General features: G+C 46.6%; 1 protein-coding gene across 1 annotated transcript in view; it reads left to right on the top strand.

Moving 5' to 3' along the window:
* LOC123761412 (FAST kinase domain-containing protein 5, mitochondrial) overlaps positions 1-19,692 on the top strand; it is a 61,389-nt gene extending 41,697 nt beyond the window's left edge. Inside the window, exon 6 of the mRNA XM_045747436.2 lies at positions 16,951-19,692. Coding sequence (XP_045603392.1) covers positions 16,951-17,112 — 162 coding nt within the window. The 3' untranslated portion in view covers positions 17,113-19,692. The remainder of the gene's footprint in view (positions 1-16,950) is intronic.
* Positions 19,693-19,694: the final 2 nt, after the last annotated feature.

Here is a 19,694-nt window from a genome sequence, read left to right as displayed (position 1 = left end):
TTTGGGTGTTGATTTACACCGGGTTTTCCATTTAGTCTGTTTTGGGTCTGGACCTTTGGGTTTGGACTCAAGTGTCCCCTGGCTGGTATGCTTGCTCCCACACCTTGTCCCTTGGTTTTCGGTTTGTTATGACCGTTTTCCCAGGGGGTTCTGTCTGGGGGCTGTGCTTTGCCTTTTTGTGGTGTTCTCTGCCGGCAAATGTGGTGGTTTGGGCTCCCTCTGGTTCAATTCTGGGTTCCTTTGGGTTCTTTGGTTTCGTTCTGGAGGTTTCTTCCTCTTGGGCCCCCTTTGTGGGTTCAGGGGACTTTGTTTCCTCGTGTGACCCGGTTCTGCCTTCTGGGGTTCCGGGGTCTTCCTGGCTTGCAGACTGATCTTTTTGGGTCTTGGCACATGTTGTGGTCGTGCTGGGATTTTGAGGTTTTGCTGTCGAGGTGGGCCTTTTGATGCAGTTTTGTGCCTTCTTTGCCTGGCCGGCGTGGTGCTCTCTGCCCACTGGCTGGCGTGGTGCTCTCTGCCCACTGGCTGGCGTGGTGCTCTCTGCCCACTAGTCGGCGTGGTGCTCTCTGCCCACTAGTCGGCGTGGTGCTCTCTGCCCACTGGTCGGCGTGGTGCTCTCTGCCCACTGGTCGTCGTGGTGCACTCTGCCCACTGGTCGGCGTGGTGCTCTCTGCCCACTGGTCGGCGTGGTGCACTCTGCCCACTGGTCGGCGTGGTGCACTCTGCCCACTGGTCGGCGTGGTGCTCTGCCCACTGGTCGGCGTGGTGCACTCTGCCCACTGGTCGGCGTGGTGCTCTGCCCACTGGTCGGCGTGGTGCACTCTGCCCACTGGTCGGCGTGGTGCTCTCTGCCCACTGGTCGGCGTGGTGCACTCTGCCCACTGGTCGGCGTGGTGCTCTCTGCCCACTGGTCGGCGTGGTGCACTCTGCCCACTGGTCGGCGTGGTGCTCTCTGCCCACTAGTCGGCGTGGTGCACTCTGCCCACTGGCTGGCGTGGTGCACTCTGCCCACTGGTCGGCGTGGTGCACTCTGCCCACTGGTCGGCGTGGTGCACTCTGCCCACTGGCTGGCGTGGTGCTCTCTGCCCACTGGTCGGCGTGGTGCTCTCTGCCCACTGGTCGGCGTGGTGCACTCTGCCCACTGGCTGGCGTGGTGCACTCTGCCCACTGGTCGGCGTGGTGCACTCTGCCCACTGGCTGGCGTGGTGCACTCTGCCCACTGGTCGGCGTGGTGCACTCTGCCCACTGGTCGGCGTGGTGCACTCTGCCCACTGGCTGGCGTGGTGCACTCTGCCCACTGGTCGGCGTGGTGCACTCTGCCCACTGGTCGGCATGGTGCACTCTGCCCACTGGCTGGCGTGGTGCTCTCTGCCCACTGGCTGGCGTGGTGCACTCTGCCCACTGGCTGGCGTGGTGCTCTCTGCCCACTGGTCGGCGTGGTGCACTCTGCCCACTGGTCGGCGTGGTGCTCTCTGCCCACTGGTCGGCGTGGTGCACTCTGCCCACTGGTCGGCGTGGTGCACTCTGCCCACTGGTCGGCGTGGTGCTCTCTGCCCACTGGTCGGCGTGGTGCACTCTGCCCACTGGTCGGCGTGGTGCACTCTGCCCACTGGTCGGCGACTGGTACTTTTCTTTTGCAATGTATGTGTAATTACCTAAGTGTAATTTCCTAAGTGTAGTTACAGGATGAGAGCTACGCTCGTGGTGTCCCGTCTTCCCAGCACTCTTTGTCATATAACGCTTTGAAACTACTGACGGTCTTGGCCTCCACCACCTTCTCACTTAACTTGTTCCAACCGTCTACCATTCTATTTGCGAAGGTGAATTTTCTTATATTTCTTCGGCATCTGTGTTTAGCTAGTTTAAATCTATGACCTCTTGTTCTTGAAGTTCCAGGTCTCAGGAAGTCTTCCCTGTCAATTTTATCAATTCCTGTTACTATTTTGTACGTAGTGATCATATCACCTCTTTTTCTTCTGTCTTCTAGTTTTGGCATATTTAATGCTTCTAACCTCTCCTCGTAGCTCTTGCCCTTCAGTTCTGGGAGCCACTTAGTAGCATGTCTTTGCACCTTTTCCAGTTTGTTGATGTGCTTCTTAAGATATGGGCACCACACAACAGCTGCATATTCTAGCTTTGGCCTAACAAAAGTCATGAACAATTTCTTTAGTATATCGCCATCCATGTATTTAAATGCAATTCTGAAGTTAGAAAGCATTGCATAGGCTCCTTGCACAATATTCTTTATGTGGTCCTCAGGTGATAGTTTTCTATCTAGAACCACTCCTAGATCTCTTTCTTTATCAGAATTCTTTAAAGATTTCTCACATAATATATAGGTTGTGTGGGGTCTATGTTCTCCTATTCCACATTCCATAACATGACATTTATTAACATTAAATTCCATTTGCCAAGTGTTGCTCCATATACTTATTTTGTCCAGGTCTTCTTGAAGGGCATGACAATCATCTAAATTTCTTATCCTTCCTATTATCTTAGCATCATCAGCAAACATGTTCATATAATTCTGTATACCAACTGGTAGATCATTTATGTACACAATAAACATCACTGGTGCAAGAACTGAACCCTGTGGTACTCCACTTGTGACATTTCTCCATTCCGATACATTGCCTCTGATTACTGCCCTCATTTTTCTATCAGTCAGAAAATTTTTCATCCATGATAGAAGCTTACCTGTCACCCCTCCAATATTTTCCAGTTTCCAGAACAACCTCTTATGTGGAACTCTGTCGAAAGCCTTTTTTAGGTCCAGATAGATGCAGTCAACCCAGCCATCTCTTTCCTGTAATATCTCTGTGGCCCGATCATAGAAACTGAGTAAATTCGATACACAGGATCTTCCAGATCGAAAACCATACTGTCTGTCTGATATTATATCATTTCTCTCCAGGTGTTCTACCCATTTAGTTTTGATTAGCTTTTCCAATACTTTCACTATTACACTTGTCAATGATACAGGTCTATAATTGAGGGGGTCTTCCCTGCTGCCACTTTTGTAGATTGGAACTATGTTAGCCTGTTTCCACCCATCTGCTACGATTCCTGTACACAGGGATGCCTGAAAGATCAGGTGAAGTGGAATGCTGAGCTCAGATGCACATTCTCTCAGAACCCATGGTGAAACGCCATCTGGGCCAGCTGCTTTGTTCTTACCGAGCTCCTTGAGCATTTTTTCCACTTCGTCTCTAGACACCTCTATGTGTTCTATGTTGTTCTCTGGAATTCTTATTGTATCTGGTTCCCTAAAGATTTCATTTTGTACAAACACACTTTGGAACTTTTCGTTTAGTGTTTCACACATTTCCTTTTCATCTTCCGTGAATCTATTTCCCATTTTCAACCTCTGAATATTATCCTTTACCTGCAATTTGTTGTTTATGAATTTATAGAATAGACCTGGTTCTGTTTTACATTTGTCCGCAATCCCTTTTTCAAAATTTCTTTCTGCCTCTCTCCTCACTGCCGTGTAGTTGTTTCTCGCATCTTTGTATCGCTGGTATGTTTGGGGGTTCGGCCTCTTCCTGTATTGATTCCATTTTTGTGTCTTTCGGTCTCTAGCCCTCTCGCAATTTCTATTGAACCAATCCTGTTTCCTAGTTCTGCATCTCTGTTTTGGTATAAATTTTTTTGTGCCTTTATCATATATTTCACAAAACTTGACATACATCTCATTCACTTCCTTGCCTAGCATCAAGTCTGTCCAATTATACTCACTAAAAAAATTTCTAAGGTCACCATAATGTCCTCTCCTGAAGTCTGGTTTTTCAACTGCTTCAACCTCCTTATTTTCTTCCAGCTTATAACGCATTGCATACTTTATTCCCAAAAAGACATGGTCACTTTTACCCAAGGGAGGAAGGTACTGAATGTCAAATATCTCTTCCTCCTTCCTGGTAAATATCAAATCTAGCATGGAGGGAACGTCCCCTTCCCTCATCCTCGTAGCTTGTTTAACATGTTGATACAAGAATGTTTCCAGGATGAGGTCTACAAATTTACAGGTCCAAAAATCTTCTGTTTTAGCTTCATATGCTTCCCAGTCTATGGATTTCAAGTTGAAGTCACCGACTATCAACAGTCGTGATCTATCGTTATCCGCTCTCGCTATAATCTCTCTCATTATTGTTATAAGACCTTCACGTTTACTATCTAGCTCCTCCTTTGACCATGTGCTGCTTGGCGGTGGACTATATGCATTTATCATCATTAGTTTATATTAGTTTATGGGTAATGGATATTACACACACATTAGTGTGTGTGTACGCATGTGCATGTGTATGCTGTGTGTGTTTGTGTGTGCACATGTGTATACACACGTGTGTGTAACATATCTTGTGTGTTTGTGTATATGTATATGTATGTGTATATACATAATGTGTATATGTGTGTGTAATTTTTCTTTCGGAAGGGGTTCTGTTCCCTTCTCTGTTGACGGGGGCTGGGGGAGCAGCTTGCTCTGTTGACTCTCACATGGTCCCGCTGTTGGTGGGCGCGTTTGGTTGTCTTCCGGCCTTTGGTGGCGTCGTTAGACGGCTTCTCCCCCTTTGGGGGGGGGGTTCAGAGCTGGCGGGGTGGGCTTCTTCCCCTGCACTTCTGTTGTGACACTGAACCCCGGTTTATTCCGAACACAGCAATTTCACAACACATAACACCTTGCCTCAGCAACCATTTCCACCACTGTGTATTCCTACACACACCAGACCCTTGAGGCGTACCACTAGGTTTGTACTGGAACACAATGAGTGAACATATGGAAGGTATTTGAAGGCCGTCGGGTTTTGTCATTTACTTACAAAGAATAGACTCTGACAAATAATAACATATTAACATACTCTATTAGGTAAATACACTTCCATTACCCATAAACCACTTGACCTCCGCGCTCACCACTTGCACTCGTAACTTCCGCCTAAGTCCCTAATACTGAATAATTGCTACAACGCTTCACACCCGGTTAGTCTTACATTCAATACTCACATACTGCTGACTTAACTTGGTCACTAAGATCACATCAGGCTCTCGCATAGCTGCCTGCTACACTTCGCTGCTGCCACAAACGGAGACCCCGGAGGACTTGCCAGTTCGACTCCCACAACCAGACTGTCTCCAGTCAGCCATGGCCTCAAACATTTCACCATGCCTCTCAAGGAAGGTATAATCCGATTAACCTTATCCCTAGAAGCGGTAACCTTGTTCCTAGAAGCCTGAGTCCTCTTTCCAGAATTATTAATTTGGCTAACAGCTGCAGTCTTAATCCCTTTGACCTTTCTTGGATATGTGATCTATTTAACATGTACTTCCAATCATCATTCGTTAAGTGTTGTAGTAATGATCCTCTAGCTAATAATCCCTACTAACTTGTGGATTACCCCTCCTTAAACACGCATATGTCCCCATATGCATCATTGCAAAGGTTCCATTGGTGCAAGGACCTGGAGTATGCACCCACCATATATGTACAACTAAAAATTCATCCAATAAGTTCATCATGCACACGATGAACTAAATTAAAATTTTCTCCGACATGACTCACAACACTTCTACAACATATACATATTCACATCATAGCATAGGTAAAATAGTCTGTAATATTTTTTCCCATCTCCAACAATGCACATATACCTAAACTGCTGACATATAATTACATACAAACATAACCATAAAATTACATGGACCAGAATGCTGGCACTTAACCAGAAATGACACTAGTCATTAATATATACACAACACATATATATCTAAGGTTCTTCATCCTTAGTAACAAGTTAATAACAATTTAACATCTTGCCCTGTACTTTTGACATATGGGCTTACAATGATCACACAATGTTTCACTGGCCTCCTCCACAATTGGCAGCATCACTTCTCTTGTCTTCGTGTCCCATGGTTGCTAGGTCATAGATCCTCCATGACCCAGACAAAACCCAGGCTGTCCAGCCTGGTGAATGTTGTCATTGTTCCATCGTTGCTCTGAGCTAACATGATCCTGGCCTCCAGAGCAACGGAGATTCCTATCCCAGGGTCATGTTCCCTCGGGTCTATGCTGCCGTCTCGTTCCAGGGCACCAATCCCAGAACGCTGTAGATACCTCACAGCTCTCTGGTCATCCTTCCTTGCTGTGCTCACCACAGCTGTAGCACATTACTCTAGGCCCATCTGCCCAGAGTGTGTCCACCTGTATTCACACCTTCCCGACCGCTGTACCTGCAAAATATTCCCTCAGAGCCCCCTGGCTCGATCCCATTATTACATAACACCCCCTCGGCTCCTTACTCTCTCTCCCTGTATATAGCCTGAGCGCAGCTGCAAAGCCATTGCAGCTGGCCCTTATCCCTGCTTTGATGTCAGGGGCGAATTTCGCCTATAACGTCACGTTGGCTTCACTTCCTCCCCCTTTTTTTTTCTAGAATTACTGAATGTAGCCTCATGGCTTCCCTTCTACTCTACCTGAAGCTCTGTGACATGATCCCGGGGGACCTTCTCAAGCCTAACACTCAGTAATGGTGCCGATGAGGTAATATACAGTATATACATGCACATACATTATCACAATAAATACCTCATTAAAATAATTTCACAACTAATGTCACTAAAGCATCATACTGCCACTGGCTCGCCTCTAGCGAGATTCCTGTAACAATTAATGAGAAATTAATGTATGTACTTGGCTCGTTCACTGCAACCACCAACACCTGAAATTTTGAAATTCTACCTTGTAATCTTATCCATAAGACTTACCCACTCCGACACACCATCTCCTCTGGTCATCCCAACCACTGATGACCTCAGTATAACGCCACACATCCTCACAACCACTTCCTGCGTCCTAACGCACCGACCACTACCTGGCGCCCCTGCGCCACCATATACTCCACAACACCACACTCCATACCAGGCGTCCAAACGCCACTACACTACATCACCCAATGGCGTCCCCAACACCATCAACACTCGGCGTCTCCAACACCATCAACACCATACACGGCGTCCCCAATGCCCTCAACACCACACACAGTGTCCCCAATGCCATCAACACAACACACGGCGTCTCCAATGCCCTCAACACCACACACGGCGTCCCCAACGCCATCAGCACAACACCCGGCGTCCCCAACGCCATCAGCACAACACCCGGCGTCCCCAACGCCATCAACACAACACCTGGCGTCCCCAACGCCATCAACACAACACCCCTGTTCTCTGGTAATCCATTAATTACCTGACCCACACTCGTCAGGTATAATTTCTTGTGTAGTGGCCACCCACCACACTCTACCACCTGCGTTAACATACTTCAACGCTAATGTCTACAATACACCCGGCGTTACAACATCCAGTAACGCTACACATGCTCCACCTTGGCGCTATAATGCCAACAATGTCATGCACTATACTACATCCATGATATCAACAGTCAAAACATGCACATTTCACTACAGTAAATACTATGCATTACGCTGGCGTGTAATAAGCCACTACACGTGCATTACACTACACACCCCGGCGTACAAACGCCAATACACAACCATGCACTACCCTCGCCGTCCAAACGCCAATACACACTGCGTCTCTGCCTCACACCTCCACCAACGGGACACGCTTCCCGTGTCCCACGGTAACACTTTCCATAATGCTACCTGCACCCACAAAAAAATCTCCATGGACCTCTCCACGGTACATGAGACATCGAACCCCAGATGTCAAATTACTCGTCGCTCGCTATGCCTAGGCGTTCACAATTCACTGCACCTATTTTCTGTATCTATGTCTGACAACGCCGGAAATCACTCAAATCTTTACGTAATATTTAATTATATTTAAAATATTCGATCTACACTTTACATGATATTTAATTGACTTCAAATTACGTAGTTTTCACACTTGATTTGTCCTTAGCAACGGTTTCTCACTTACCACCATCCCGACAATATAAAACAACTCCAAGGTGCGGCTCGCTTGGCCCACCCATTGCTTGGCCCGCACATGGCCCACGCTGGCCTACATTCACCCGCGCTAGTTTCCCTTGCCACTCTGTATAATCCGCACTACGAACACTGCACTTGTTTTGCCTCCCGATGATTCAGTGATCCAGACTTGCATCTTAGCCGTCTCTCGTTGCAGGAATCTGGAAAGAAATAAACCACACATGCGCCCCACAATGGCCTAGTCCCTTTAATTAACTAACCCCTCTGACCTGGTCTCACATGACCTTTCTTTCCTCCGTCTAGTAACCACCGTTCTCAACACAATCCGACGTCTACCAATTCCCGAACATTCCCTCACCAACTAAATCAGTAACATTTCCTTCATCTCTCAAAGTGTTCCAAAACCTGTTTGCGCTGCCACCAAATATGTCGTGTCATTTAATTACACAAAATCGACTCTGACAAATAATAACATATTAACATACTCTATTAGGTAAATACACTTCCAATACCCATAAACCACTTGACCTCCACGCTCACCACTTGCACTCGTAACTTCCGCCTAAGTCCCTAATACTGAATAATTGCTACAACGCTTCACACCAGGTTAGTCTTACATTCAATACTCACATACTGCAGACTTAACTTGGTCACTAAGATCACATCAGGCTCTCGCATAGCTGTCTGCTACACTTCGCTGCTGCCACAAACGGAGACCCCGGAGGACTTGCTAATTCCACTCCCACAACCAGACTGTCTCCAGTCAGCCATGGCCTCAAACATTTCACCACGCCTCTCAAGGAAGGTATAATCCGATTAACCTTATCCCTAGAAGCTTATCCCTAGAAGCGGTAACCTTGTTCCTAGAAGCCTGAGTCCTCTTTCCAGGAATTATTAGTTTGGCTAACAGCTGCGGTCTTAATCCCTTGACCTATCTAGGATATGTGATCCATAGTCTGTCTACTTAACATGTACTTCCAATCATCATTCGTTAAGTGTTGTAGTAATGATCCTCTAGCTAATAATCCCTACTAACGTGTGGATTACAACACTTCGTCATGTCATCTTAGTGGGTGCGTTGGATGTGGTCGATCTGCCCCATCTTTCTGGGGTTCCCGTCTGCTCCTTGCAGTCATGGACCTTTCGCATCTGCAGTTCTTCTGGACTTCTTCAGTCTGCGCCCTGGATTTTATGCTCTCCTTGGAGGATGGTTGTCTCCTGTCCGGCTTCTGTTGGGGCCGGGTGCCTGGATGGTGGCCCTGGACCTCCAAGTCACTTCTTAGCACGTTCCTCTCCAGTTTTCTGGGACTGGCACAGTTGGTGGTGGGGCTTCAGGCTTGCTGCTTTTGTTGCCTTCCCTATTTTGTAATGGGCACTTGGTATATTTTTTGCATCTTTACCGGATCTTAGTGCCCTGTCTGAGTCTGAGATTCGGTGTCTGGCCTACCTCCATGACCTGCTGGTGTGGGCTCCCAGTCAGTCCGCTTGTCTGCTCGCCAGGGGTGTGGTTCTTTCCAGATCGCCGGGTTTGGTTTCCTGGTGATCTGGAGGCCGTTCCATCTGTTTCTGTCCCGGGTTCGGACCTGGCTGGGTCTTGTTTAGGATTCTTGGGCCACTCCTTGTCCTTCCCTCCAGAAGTGTTGCTGCAGCTGTGGTCCCGCCTTCGGCTGTTCATGAGGGGGTCCCGGGTTGCTCGGCGGTTGCTTGAGCAGTTGTGTGGGAGTCTGAACTATGACGTGCTAGTGTGCCCGCAGGGTCGGGTTTGGCTTCGGTGTCTGTTTGGCTCCTTCGGAGACTCCCCTTCCGCCTCTCTTGCAATTGTTGGGTTCGTTCCTCCGGGGATCTTGTGTTGGTGCTGCGTCACCAGCTTCTTTGGGGTTTCCGGGGTTCCGTGCCTTGGCACCTCCCCGAGCCTTCGCTTGATGTGTTCACGGACGGGTCATCTCTCGGCTGGGGCTTTGTGACCAGTGCTTACCAGGTTGGCCGGGGATGGTGGGGGTCTGTCCATGCGTCGGGCTCACAGCACGGTTTGGGAGTTTGGGCTGTCTGGTTTGCGCTTCAGAGGGTTCGGGTCACTCTGTGCTCTACAATTCAGCTCTATTCAAACTGTTTTGGTGGTTCTTTGCTGGAACCACAGGGTTTCTCTTAGGTGTTTGACCTTTGGGGTTGGTCCCTTCGAGTGGCTCGTTTGCTGGATTCTCGGGGTTTGGCTAACTGTGAGGTTCATGTCCCAGGTGTGTCCTACGTCCTGGCAGACAGCCTGTCTTGGTTCATTCCTCTGTTCGCGGATTGGCCAGTCATCGCCGACTCGTTTTGTTGGCTCTGCCAGACGTATGGACTCCTGGCCATGGACGTCTTCGAGTCGGCATGGTCTAGGCGTCGCCCATTTTATGTGGCGCCCTTACCCGCCTGCAAGGTGTTCACAGTGGATGCCTTTCGGCAGGACTGGTCGAGGTGGAGGTACCTATTCCTCTTCTCCCAGTCCAGCTGTTGCTTCGGGTTCTGGCTCGGTTGGAGCCCATTCCCAAGGAGAGTAGTCCTCGTGGTCCCTTGGTGGCCAACCCAGCTTTATTTTCAGACACTGCTTGATAGGTGTCCGATCCCGGGGCGTTTTCCCGCGACTCCGCCTTTTCGGCAGGACGGACTGGTCCTGTACGTGACTGGTTCGGCCTTCTCCTCGGCTCTTCGTGTCTGGTATTTTGACACGGGTATCACCATCTCTGTGGTGATCAGATGGCTTTGTTGATGGTGTCCCACCTGCTAGCTTCGTCTCGGCGACAGTATGATGTTCCTGGTGTTTCTATGCACCTTTTTCCTTCTCTTCGTAGGTTGTTTTCTCTTTCGCATCGGGTTGTCTTGTCCTTTCTTGGGTTTTCAGGACTACAGTTATTTGACGTTTCTTACTGTCGCCTCGTTTTGTGCGGTGCTGGCGGAGCCACTCCGGCTTGCGTTCGGGGTGGACGTTACATCTGCCCCGTTCCGTACGCTTTCTCGTGTTTTGTTTCACCTCCGGCCTGCTCATGCTTCACCTGGACCATCCTGGTCCTTGATCAGGGTGCCCTCTTATCTTCTCAGTTTTTGGTAGCCCCTTTGGTTCAGGTTTTTGCTCTTTGGTACTGGTGGTAGGTTCGTACGTTTGCAGCCTTTCTCCGTCCTTCTGGTGACGGTTGAGACGGCTGCTTTCCGGAGGGGTTCTTGGGTTATTGATGCTTGATTGGTTTGGCCGGGGGTGTGTCCTGTGTTGTCCGGTCGAGCTTCTTTACCGTTACCTGCGTACCATGTCTGGGGATGCGCTTTGGGTTGATCCGGTTCCCCTCGTTCCCTGTTTCAGGGCTCGGGTCTCTCAGGTAGTCCACAGAGCTTTTAAGTCTTCCAGCCTGTGGTCTATCCTTGCGCCCGTGCTGTTCGGACATTTGCAGCTTTCGCTGCTGTGTTCGTGACGTCTAGGGCTCATTTTGGGCGCAAGGATTTGAGGGTCGCACAGGTTCCTGGTCGCCCGTTCTTTATGTGTGTGTCTGCTCCTGTGTGTTCTTGTTGCCTTGGGTCGCAGGTTGCAGCCTGTTGTCTCGGCTTCGCGTTGCGGAGTTTGTGGCGGCCACCTCCCGGGTCAGCCCTTTCTTTTCCTTCTCTTTGGGTATGAAGCTCCAGGGAGCCTTAGGGGGCTCCCCACAGAAAACCAGCATTGAATGCAATGAAACGCCATTTTCTAGGTGAGCCCGGGAGGCTCCCTGGCAACCCTCCCTCCCACCAGTCGGCGGTTTTTTCACGTTGGTTGAAGCTTAGCTTCCGAATTGATGTTAGGCAGCCGGCGTGGTGAGGTCCGGGGCTCCCCCCTCCCCCCCTCTCGGGGCGGGGAGGGCTGCGCGGATGATCGGCACGGCAGTAAAAGTGATGTTTGCTTGTTTCCTTGGGATTGTAGTGAGTTTCTACCTCTCTGTTCGGTTTTATGTTTTAGTTTTTTACCATGTGGGGTTTTTGATATGCCTACCTTTCTGGGTGCCTAACCCCGGTCGATGGCAGATAAAGAAAACCCCAACCACAAGGGGGTTTTCCAGGGCCATTGCTCCCTGAAACCTCTCTGAAGGGGCCAGGTTCTGGCGCTGGTCCCTGGTAGGTCTGAACTCCTTAGCTAATGCCACAGTCTAATATAACATACATTAGCCCGATAAGCTCCAGGGAGCCTCCGGGGCTCACCCAGAAAATGGCGTTTCATTACATTCAACGCTAGTTTTTTGTTTGTTGCAAACTTAACTAAAGCAGCTTTAAGTCGTGGCCTATGCAAATGGCTGATTAGTTAGGGCTCCTACCTGTTGGTCTTGTTTGTTAGTTATGTGATGATGTGGCATTCTGTGGTGCTGGTGCTGTGGTGTGTTCTGAATCACTAAATAACATTTGCATATAAGATACATATGAGTCTCACTTTTATAATATAATATGCAAAGATACAGGAAACTGCTAGATTTAACTGCAAGAAAACTGCAAGAAAATTAAGGTCACACAGCTGAAAAGATTATAATCATATTTATGTGGTGGTGAATTCACACTCAACGCTCCACCTACCTTGAGGTGCGAGGAGGGAAGGGGGCGTGTGCTGGGCACTCGATAGTGTTAATCTGTGTGAGATTTTTCTCTACGCCTACCTCCCTTAAGAGGTGGACTACAAGTTTAAAGTCTGCTCACGGCAGTTAAGCATGAGTCCAGTAGAAAAAGGAAAAGCGGGAGCAAACCGCCAGGCCTCCACCACCAAGGGTGAAAACCTGTCCACAATAGGCCGCTGGCTCCTCCTAGTTAAACAGGACGTTAAAACTAATAAAGGATAACCGACGGGTTCTCACAATCAAATATTTATATTTGATGTGGCGCTATGAATTGGAATTCGAATTCCCAAGAACAGCCGCCTTATCAAGATCACATCAACATTTAATAATATGCAGACATATGGTGGAATAATATGGTTGAAGGGTTGACATCAAAGACTGTTTTCTATAACATAACAATTTATTAATAACAAGAGACTAACTACTACATTACCGAGTTTACATTACATTAATGTCAATCCAGTGGCACGATAACAACCAGCTACATAGCAACCCTTGCTGTGAGGCTGCATACTGAACTAACCTGAACACAGGTGTGCCCACTGATGACGCAATATTGCAAAACAAAGAAAAATATCACAGACTAAGTTACACCACAGCGAATGGTTACGTTATTGTACATCAAGTGGCATTTGCAACACAGCTATTCAACAGCCCCTCGAGAAGTGACAGCAGGCTCCATCTTGCTGACAACATGAACTAACTGAACAAATAAGGATATCCACTGAAGACAAAGACACAAGCAGGCAATCAATAGTGTCTCGGTTTCCCTGACAGCTACTATAATCACAAACTTAGGGGTCCTCCCGCCCCCCAGGAGAGACCCACGTAACTAGGCGGGAGTCCAACAGTGACTCCCCCCTATCACAACCCCGTGTGAACACTCTTTGCAACTCCCAATAAGAAGTTGCCCTGTTGTAACCAGATACACCGACAGGCAAGGCGGGATTCTGGGACACAGCTCAACAGATCCCTAGATGACTCTACTCTCGTCACCAGACGACAACCAAAAGAAATTGCCTTAAGTGATTAATTACGTTAATTGACTGATCGCAGCAGTCAGCAACAAAGTACTACGGTAATCACAAACAATTGTCTCCCACTAGACAACAACATGATGATACTCTACGTTAATCTTTAACACTTGTCTCTCTCTTGTTAACAATAACTCAACATATTACACCACACTTGACTCCTTGCAAGTATTCAGTGAGTAATTCTCAATTAAGGTCAAACGGACCACTAATTACATCCCCATTGAGTTACGTTAACTAAGCCTACCCTAACTTGGTAGCTTCTCCACAGTCTGTGTCAAAAAATTACTAGTGAGTGTTAATTACCCTAATTAGGGCACTAATTACTGCTGAGCCATTAATTAACTGTCACCAGGACCGATAATTAATCATCCAGAAATACGTCTCACTCCGCACTGCCTAAGCAGGTCTCACCAAACACTGTGAATTCACGGGAAAGGAGTTAATTACCCTAATTAACAAGATGTGCCAATAATCCACTGTCCTCAGACAGGATATGATTAATACAACGATTTATGCTAGCTCCATGACCTCGCTTTACTGAGTCACCGGAGCTCTCCAATGCTAATTACTCCACTAATTAACATGAGCCACTAATTGCTATACCCCTGAAAGGTAATTAGTCTCGAGCATATTACGTTAACACAAGTACTGACAGACTCTGATAGAACCTCTCCCACTACGTGAATTCATGATGAGAAGGCTAATTACATAATTAGCTAGAGTGGTCAATTAGTTGTCACATGGACAATTAATTGCTCCCGAGACGTATCTCATTCTCGCTCAACACTGTTCTCTCTTAACAGCCCTCACTCACTCCACAATACTAAGTGTGCACCCCTTATCCAGTTAATTACCCCTTTACTTAATTAACTCACTGAATCCTTAAGTCCTCAACACAACTTAAAGAAACAAAGTAACCCCAGCGTTACATAGGTCACACTACAATGGCATGCAACATCATAACAGCACTGCCCACATATGGTTGCGGCTACTGCAACTCGCTAATTACTGTGCCCACACAATAATGACACACGGTTGTGCAACACACAAAAGTATACTAATATTACTGCCCCTCCCCCTCTTTTACTTCTTGCACCTGATTGCAAAGGAATACTGTGAACACACACACACTTGCCTCAGCAAGGCAATTAACCCATCAATTGCCTGCTCTCAATAAGTACTGTGAATTCCCCTGAATAATCCTAGAGGTCCCTTAAACCCTCAACACAGTTCCTGGGGCAATAATATTGTATAAACTGAAACAATACTGCACAAACCTGCAACACAATGATGCCGTCAGCATACCCCACATGCTAATGACATCATTAGGCAATCAGTCAGCAATCACACCTACTGACTTACCACACAACACAGTACATAAACATGCAAATGAACACATAGGAATGGCATTCACATAATCAATGAAAATTATATCACCAAGTAATGTGTAACTATCTACACAGACTTCAGGGGTCCCCACTGACATCCCTGCCTACCTCTAATGATTATAATTTTACGGTACTCTATGGCATTAATCCAGCCTGAACGATTATATAGAATCGACAGGCTGGATCACTTATATGGTAAATCTCTACACTGACTGGTTACATACTCTAGTCAGTCTACTAACATACAGAGTGGTCCCGTGTATAATATCTATCTCCAGGTACCGCCCCTATCCAACACCTGGATCCCCTGACAGCTGCCACTCAGCTGCTTTTCTAGCCTGGCGAGGCTCTTGAGATAACTCTTACCGGGAATTTCACCGGTACCCATCACACTGTAATAGTACTTATTTCTACTCCTTTCTACTGCCCTCTTTCCCTTATTTTTCCTCATTTCCCAAGTCACTACTACACTAGCGGACAACACTTAGCTGGCTTGCTCCTCATGCGTCAACCAGATGTGGCCCTAGGCTGTCCCGGGAAAGTGGCCAAGGCATGTGGCCACCTCGTGGCCCTAAGGGGGTAGCCACGGGTAGCGCGTGACATCACAGCACCCCACCCGGGCTGAGCTGGTGCGCGGGGTGGGGTGGGGGTTTGGCCGGGGAGGCCTGGAGGGAGGCCCCCCCCCCCCTTGCGGCTGGCCAAGGTGGGCGGCGCGCACATGGCGCTTGCCTCAGGCTGGCTGGCTGGCACCCACCGGCATACACACGTGGATGGGAGATCACCTACACTCCCATCAAACCAGCATGCTCGCTCGTACACTCGGGTGACAATGGCCGGCGGCGTCACCACATGGACACCGCCAGGTGGAATTCAAAGTCCAACCGGGGCCTGTATTAACACCCCACTTACACTGCCCTTATTCCACCAATTGTCCATTGTCCATTAACACTAGACAGGATACTCAGACCCGAGGGATGAGGGATCAATCTGATACACCATGAGGCCTGACAGCTGCCTCATGGTGAACACTGTAAACTGTCTCTTAGCTTGTTACTGTTCCTTCCGTACTCATGGGCCCCACTTTCATGCACATTGGGCCTTGACACAACCCAGGATGGCAGAAGTGCTATCCACGATGAGTAACAAGGGATGACACAGCGATTAACGGGAAGGGGGGGAGGTGGCAGCGCCACCCCCACCCAGCTACGTCTTTCTCCACTCGCTGCCCAGCTCAAACTGAAGATTTGGCGGGCTAAGGGAACTCAAAATGCCCATCTCTCCCCCCCTACCTATGTTGACCAATCAGCACTAAGCCGGCACTGTTCCCTCATGCCGCTCCCAATCACAGCTGTTCGCGCCAAAACTCAGCTAGGAGCAGAGATGCCTAAAACAATCACAGATGGCCTCGCCCTGCGGCGTCCCGTGACGTCACAAGGAGGGGGAGGCCTAGGACTGGCGCGATGTCTCACATGGTGGGGGGGGGGGGGGGCGACGTTCACCCCACTGTCCCCACCACCTCTAATGGTTTTAGTCAATTATCCTCTCACACTCACTCACTCTCAACTCCAATCCTATTTTCACAGAAACAGGAAAAGTCTGTAACTCCCTCTACAGAGTAATCACAGACTTCTTGCTAGCCTTAAATGATAGTCCATAGCATGAGCTTTCATCCAACACCCAACAAGCATATGTTATTTTGAAAGCTTCAGTTTCTAGAGTGACTAGTCTAATCTAGAAACTAGGAAAACTAGCTGAGGGATCTAGATCCCTCACAATCTGAACCCCCTTTTAAACCCAGTCCTTCTAGGTCGTTGATTTACTTAACTCACGGGTACCTGTTTACTACTAGGTGAACAGGGGTATAAAATGTTTCCAAATGTTTCCTTCTGCCTAGGAGTTGAATTCAAATGTAATATTATTTATATTTGTTTTCATTATAAATTGTTTAATTATCAATCTCATTATTGTTGTTATCTTGCAGGTGCCACACATGGAGTACAGCCGCAAACGTTTACGTTCAAAACTCGAGTGTCTAGAACGCTGCTTAAATCAAGGGTCTTCCTTTGTCTCAGATGGCCGCGTGGAAAGTGCCTGGGTTATCCTAAAATCTCAAGCAGAACGTCAAGAAGAAATAAATGGCTGAGAAATAATTGCATCCTAAGATATTTTCAGGTATCTGTGGTGTAGTTGGAAGCTCACTGCATTTAATACTGTAGGACTTGCATCAAGTTCAACCACTTGTTAAATTTGCCAGACGATGCACTGGCTCTGTATGCTTTTACTGTGTTTTCAATGACACTTTAGACACTAGACACAAATAAGTGTATGGAACTACAACCACACTCAGTGAAAAGTTCATTTGGTGTAAATTTGTATTACTGTATATGGGTGGTGCATTTTTATGAAACCATTCAATAAACAACATATGGAAACATGATTCATTGGGTTCCCTGTATCATTATTGCTGAGTGTTTGCTAGTAAGCTTTAATGTTTTGTAATTTATCTGGTGATTCTTATGAAGACTCTGTTGCCATTATGGTTATACTACAAAATTGAACAAGAGTCGGTTTTACATGTACAATATATAGATTTCTAGAATATTTAGTTGAAAAATTAATTTCTTAGTGATGCTTTATAAGGTAGTTATCCCATTTAACTAGGAATGGTTATTAGTTAATGAGACTATAGTTATATACAATGTAGAAAAGGTGCATAAATTATATTTTTCTGAAAGCTAATTAAATTTAGCTTAAAATATATTGTTACACTATTGTAGTGAAGTGTAAAAATTCCATTTTTTTTTTTTACTTTTTTTTCTTAATGCAACATTATAAGCAACCCAGCTCAAGGATGTTTATAGTGAAAGTGAAACTTGTTCTTACACAGTGAGAAGTGTGAGTGAGAATGGTCTTACACAGTGAGAAGTGTGAGTGAGAATGGTCTTACACAGTGAGAAGTGTGAGCGAGAATGGTCTTACACAGTGAGAAGTGTGAGTGAGAATGTTCTTACACAGTGAGAAGTGTGAGTGAGAATGTTCTTACAGTGAGAAGTGTGAGTGAGAATGTTCTTACAGTGAGAAGTGTGAGTGAGAATGTTCTTACAGTGAGAAGTGAGAGTGAGAATGTTCTTACACAGTGAGAAGTGTGAGTGAGAATGTTCTTACAGTGAGAAGTGTGAGTGAGAATGTTCTTACAGTGAGAAGTGTGAGTGAGAATGTTCTTACAGTGAGAAGTGAGAGTGAGAATGTTCTTACAGTGAGAAGTGAGAGTGAGAATGTTCTTACAGTGAGAAGTGTGAGTGAGAATGGTCTTACAGTGAGAAGTGAGAGTGAGAATGATCTTACACAGTGAGAAGTGAGAGTGAAAATGTTCTTACAGTGAGAAGTGAGAGTGAGAATGTTCTTACAGTGAGAAGTGTGAGTGAGAATGGTCTTACAGTGAGAAGTGTGAGTGAGAATGATCTTACACAGTGAGAAGTGTGAGTGAGAATGTTCTTACAGTGAGAAGTGTGAGTGAGAATGTTCTTACAGTGAGAAGTGAGAGTGAGAATGTTCTTACAGTGAGAAGTGAGAGTGAGAATGTTCTTACAGTGAGAAGTGTGAGTGAGAATGTTCTTACACAGTGAGAAGTGAGAGTGAGAACGGTCTTACAGTGAGAAGTGAGAGTGAGAATAATCTTACACAGTGAGAAGTGTGAGTGAGAATGATCTTACACAGTGAAAAGTGTGAGTGAGAATGATCTTACACAGTGAAAAGTGAGAGTGAGAATGTTCTTACAGTGAGAAGTGTGAGTGAGAATTATCTTACACAGTGAGAAGTGTGAGTGAGAATGATCTTACATAGTGAGAAGGGAGACTGAGAATGGCCTTACAGTGAGAAGGGAGAGTGAGAATGTTCTTACAGTGAGAAGTGAGAGTGAGAATGTTCTTACAGTGAGAAGTGAGTGAGAATGTTCTTACAGTGAGAAGGGAGAGTGAGAATGTTCTTACAGTGAGAAGTGTGAGTGAGAATGGTCTTACAGTGAGAAGTGAGAGTGAGAATGGTCTTACAGTGAGAAGTGTGAGTGAGAATGTTCTTACAGTGAGAAGTGTGAGTGAGAATGTTCTTACAGTGAGAAGTGTGAGTGAGAATGTTCTTACAGTGAGAAGTGTGAGTGAGAATGGTCTTACAGTGAGAAGTGTGAGTGAGAATGTTCTTACAGTGAGAAGTGTGAGTGAGAATGGTCTTACAGTGAGAAGTGTGAGTGAGAATGTTCTTACAGTGAGAAGTGTGAGTGAGAATGGTCTTACAGTGAGAAGTGTGAGTGAGAATGTTCTTACAGTGAGAAGTGAGAGTGAGAATGTTCTTACAGTGAGAAGTGTGAGTGAGAATGGTCTTACAGTGAGAAGTGAGAGTGAGGTGTTGTGAAAGGTGGATAACATATAATATGAAGGTGGTGCAGTTGACCAATGCACTGTCTTCCTCTCTAGTTTGGGGCTCTTGCTGAAGGTCTTACTTCCAATCTTTGGTTCTAAGTGCTTTGTTCTTTGACAATTTAATTAAATTGATTCCCAGTGCAGACTTGTATAGTATATCACTGATACCAAAATTAATTAATGTAATTAAAACATATATTTTGATCAGAATGTAATTATAATTTTCAGTTATTACTATTACTCAGTTTTGGGTACAGTGTAGATCATACTGTAATTAACACTTAAATATATTACACACAATACACACATT

The sequence above is a fragment of the Procambarus clarkii genome, chromosome 7, assembly GCF_040958095.1.
Source record: "Procambarus clarkii isolate CNS0578487 chromosome 7, FALCON_Pclarkii_2.0, whole genome shotgun sequence".
Classification (NCBI taxonomy): domain Eukaryota; kingdom Metazoa; phylum Arthropoda; class Malacostraca; order Decapoda; family Cambaridae; genus Procambarus; species Procambarus clarkii.
The sequence above is the reverse complement of the archived record's forward strand: the minus strand, read 5'-3'. Positions and strand labels throughout refer to the sequence as shown.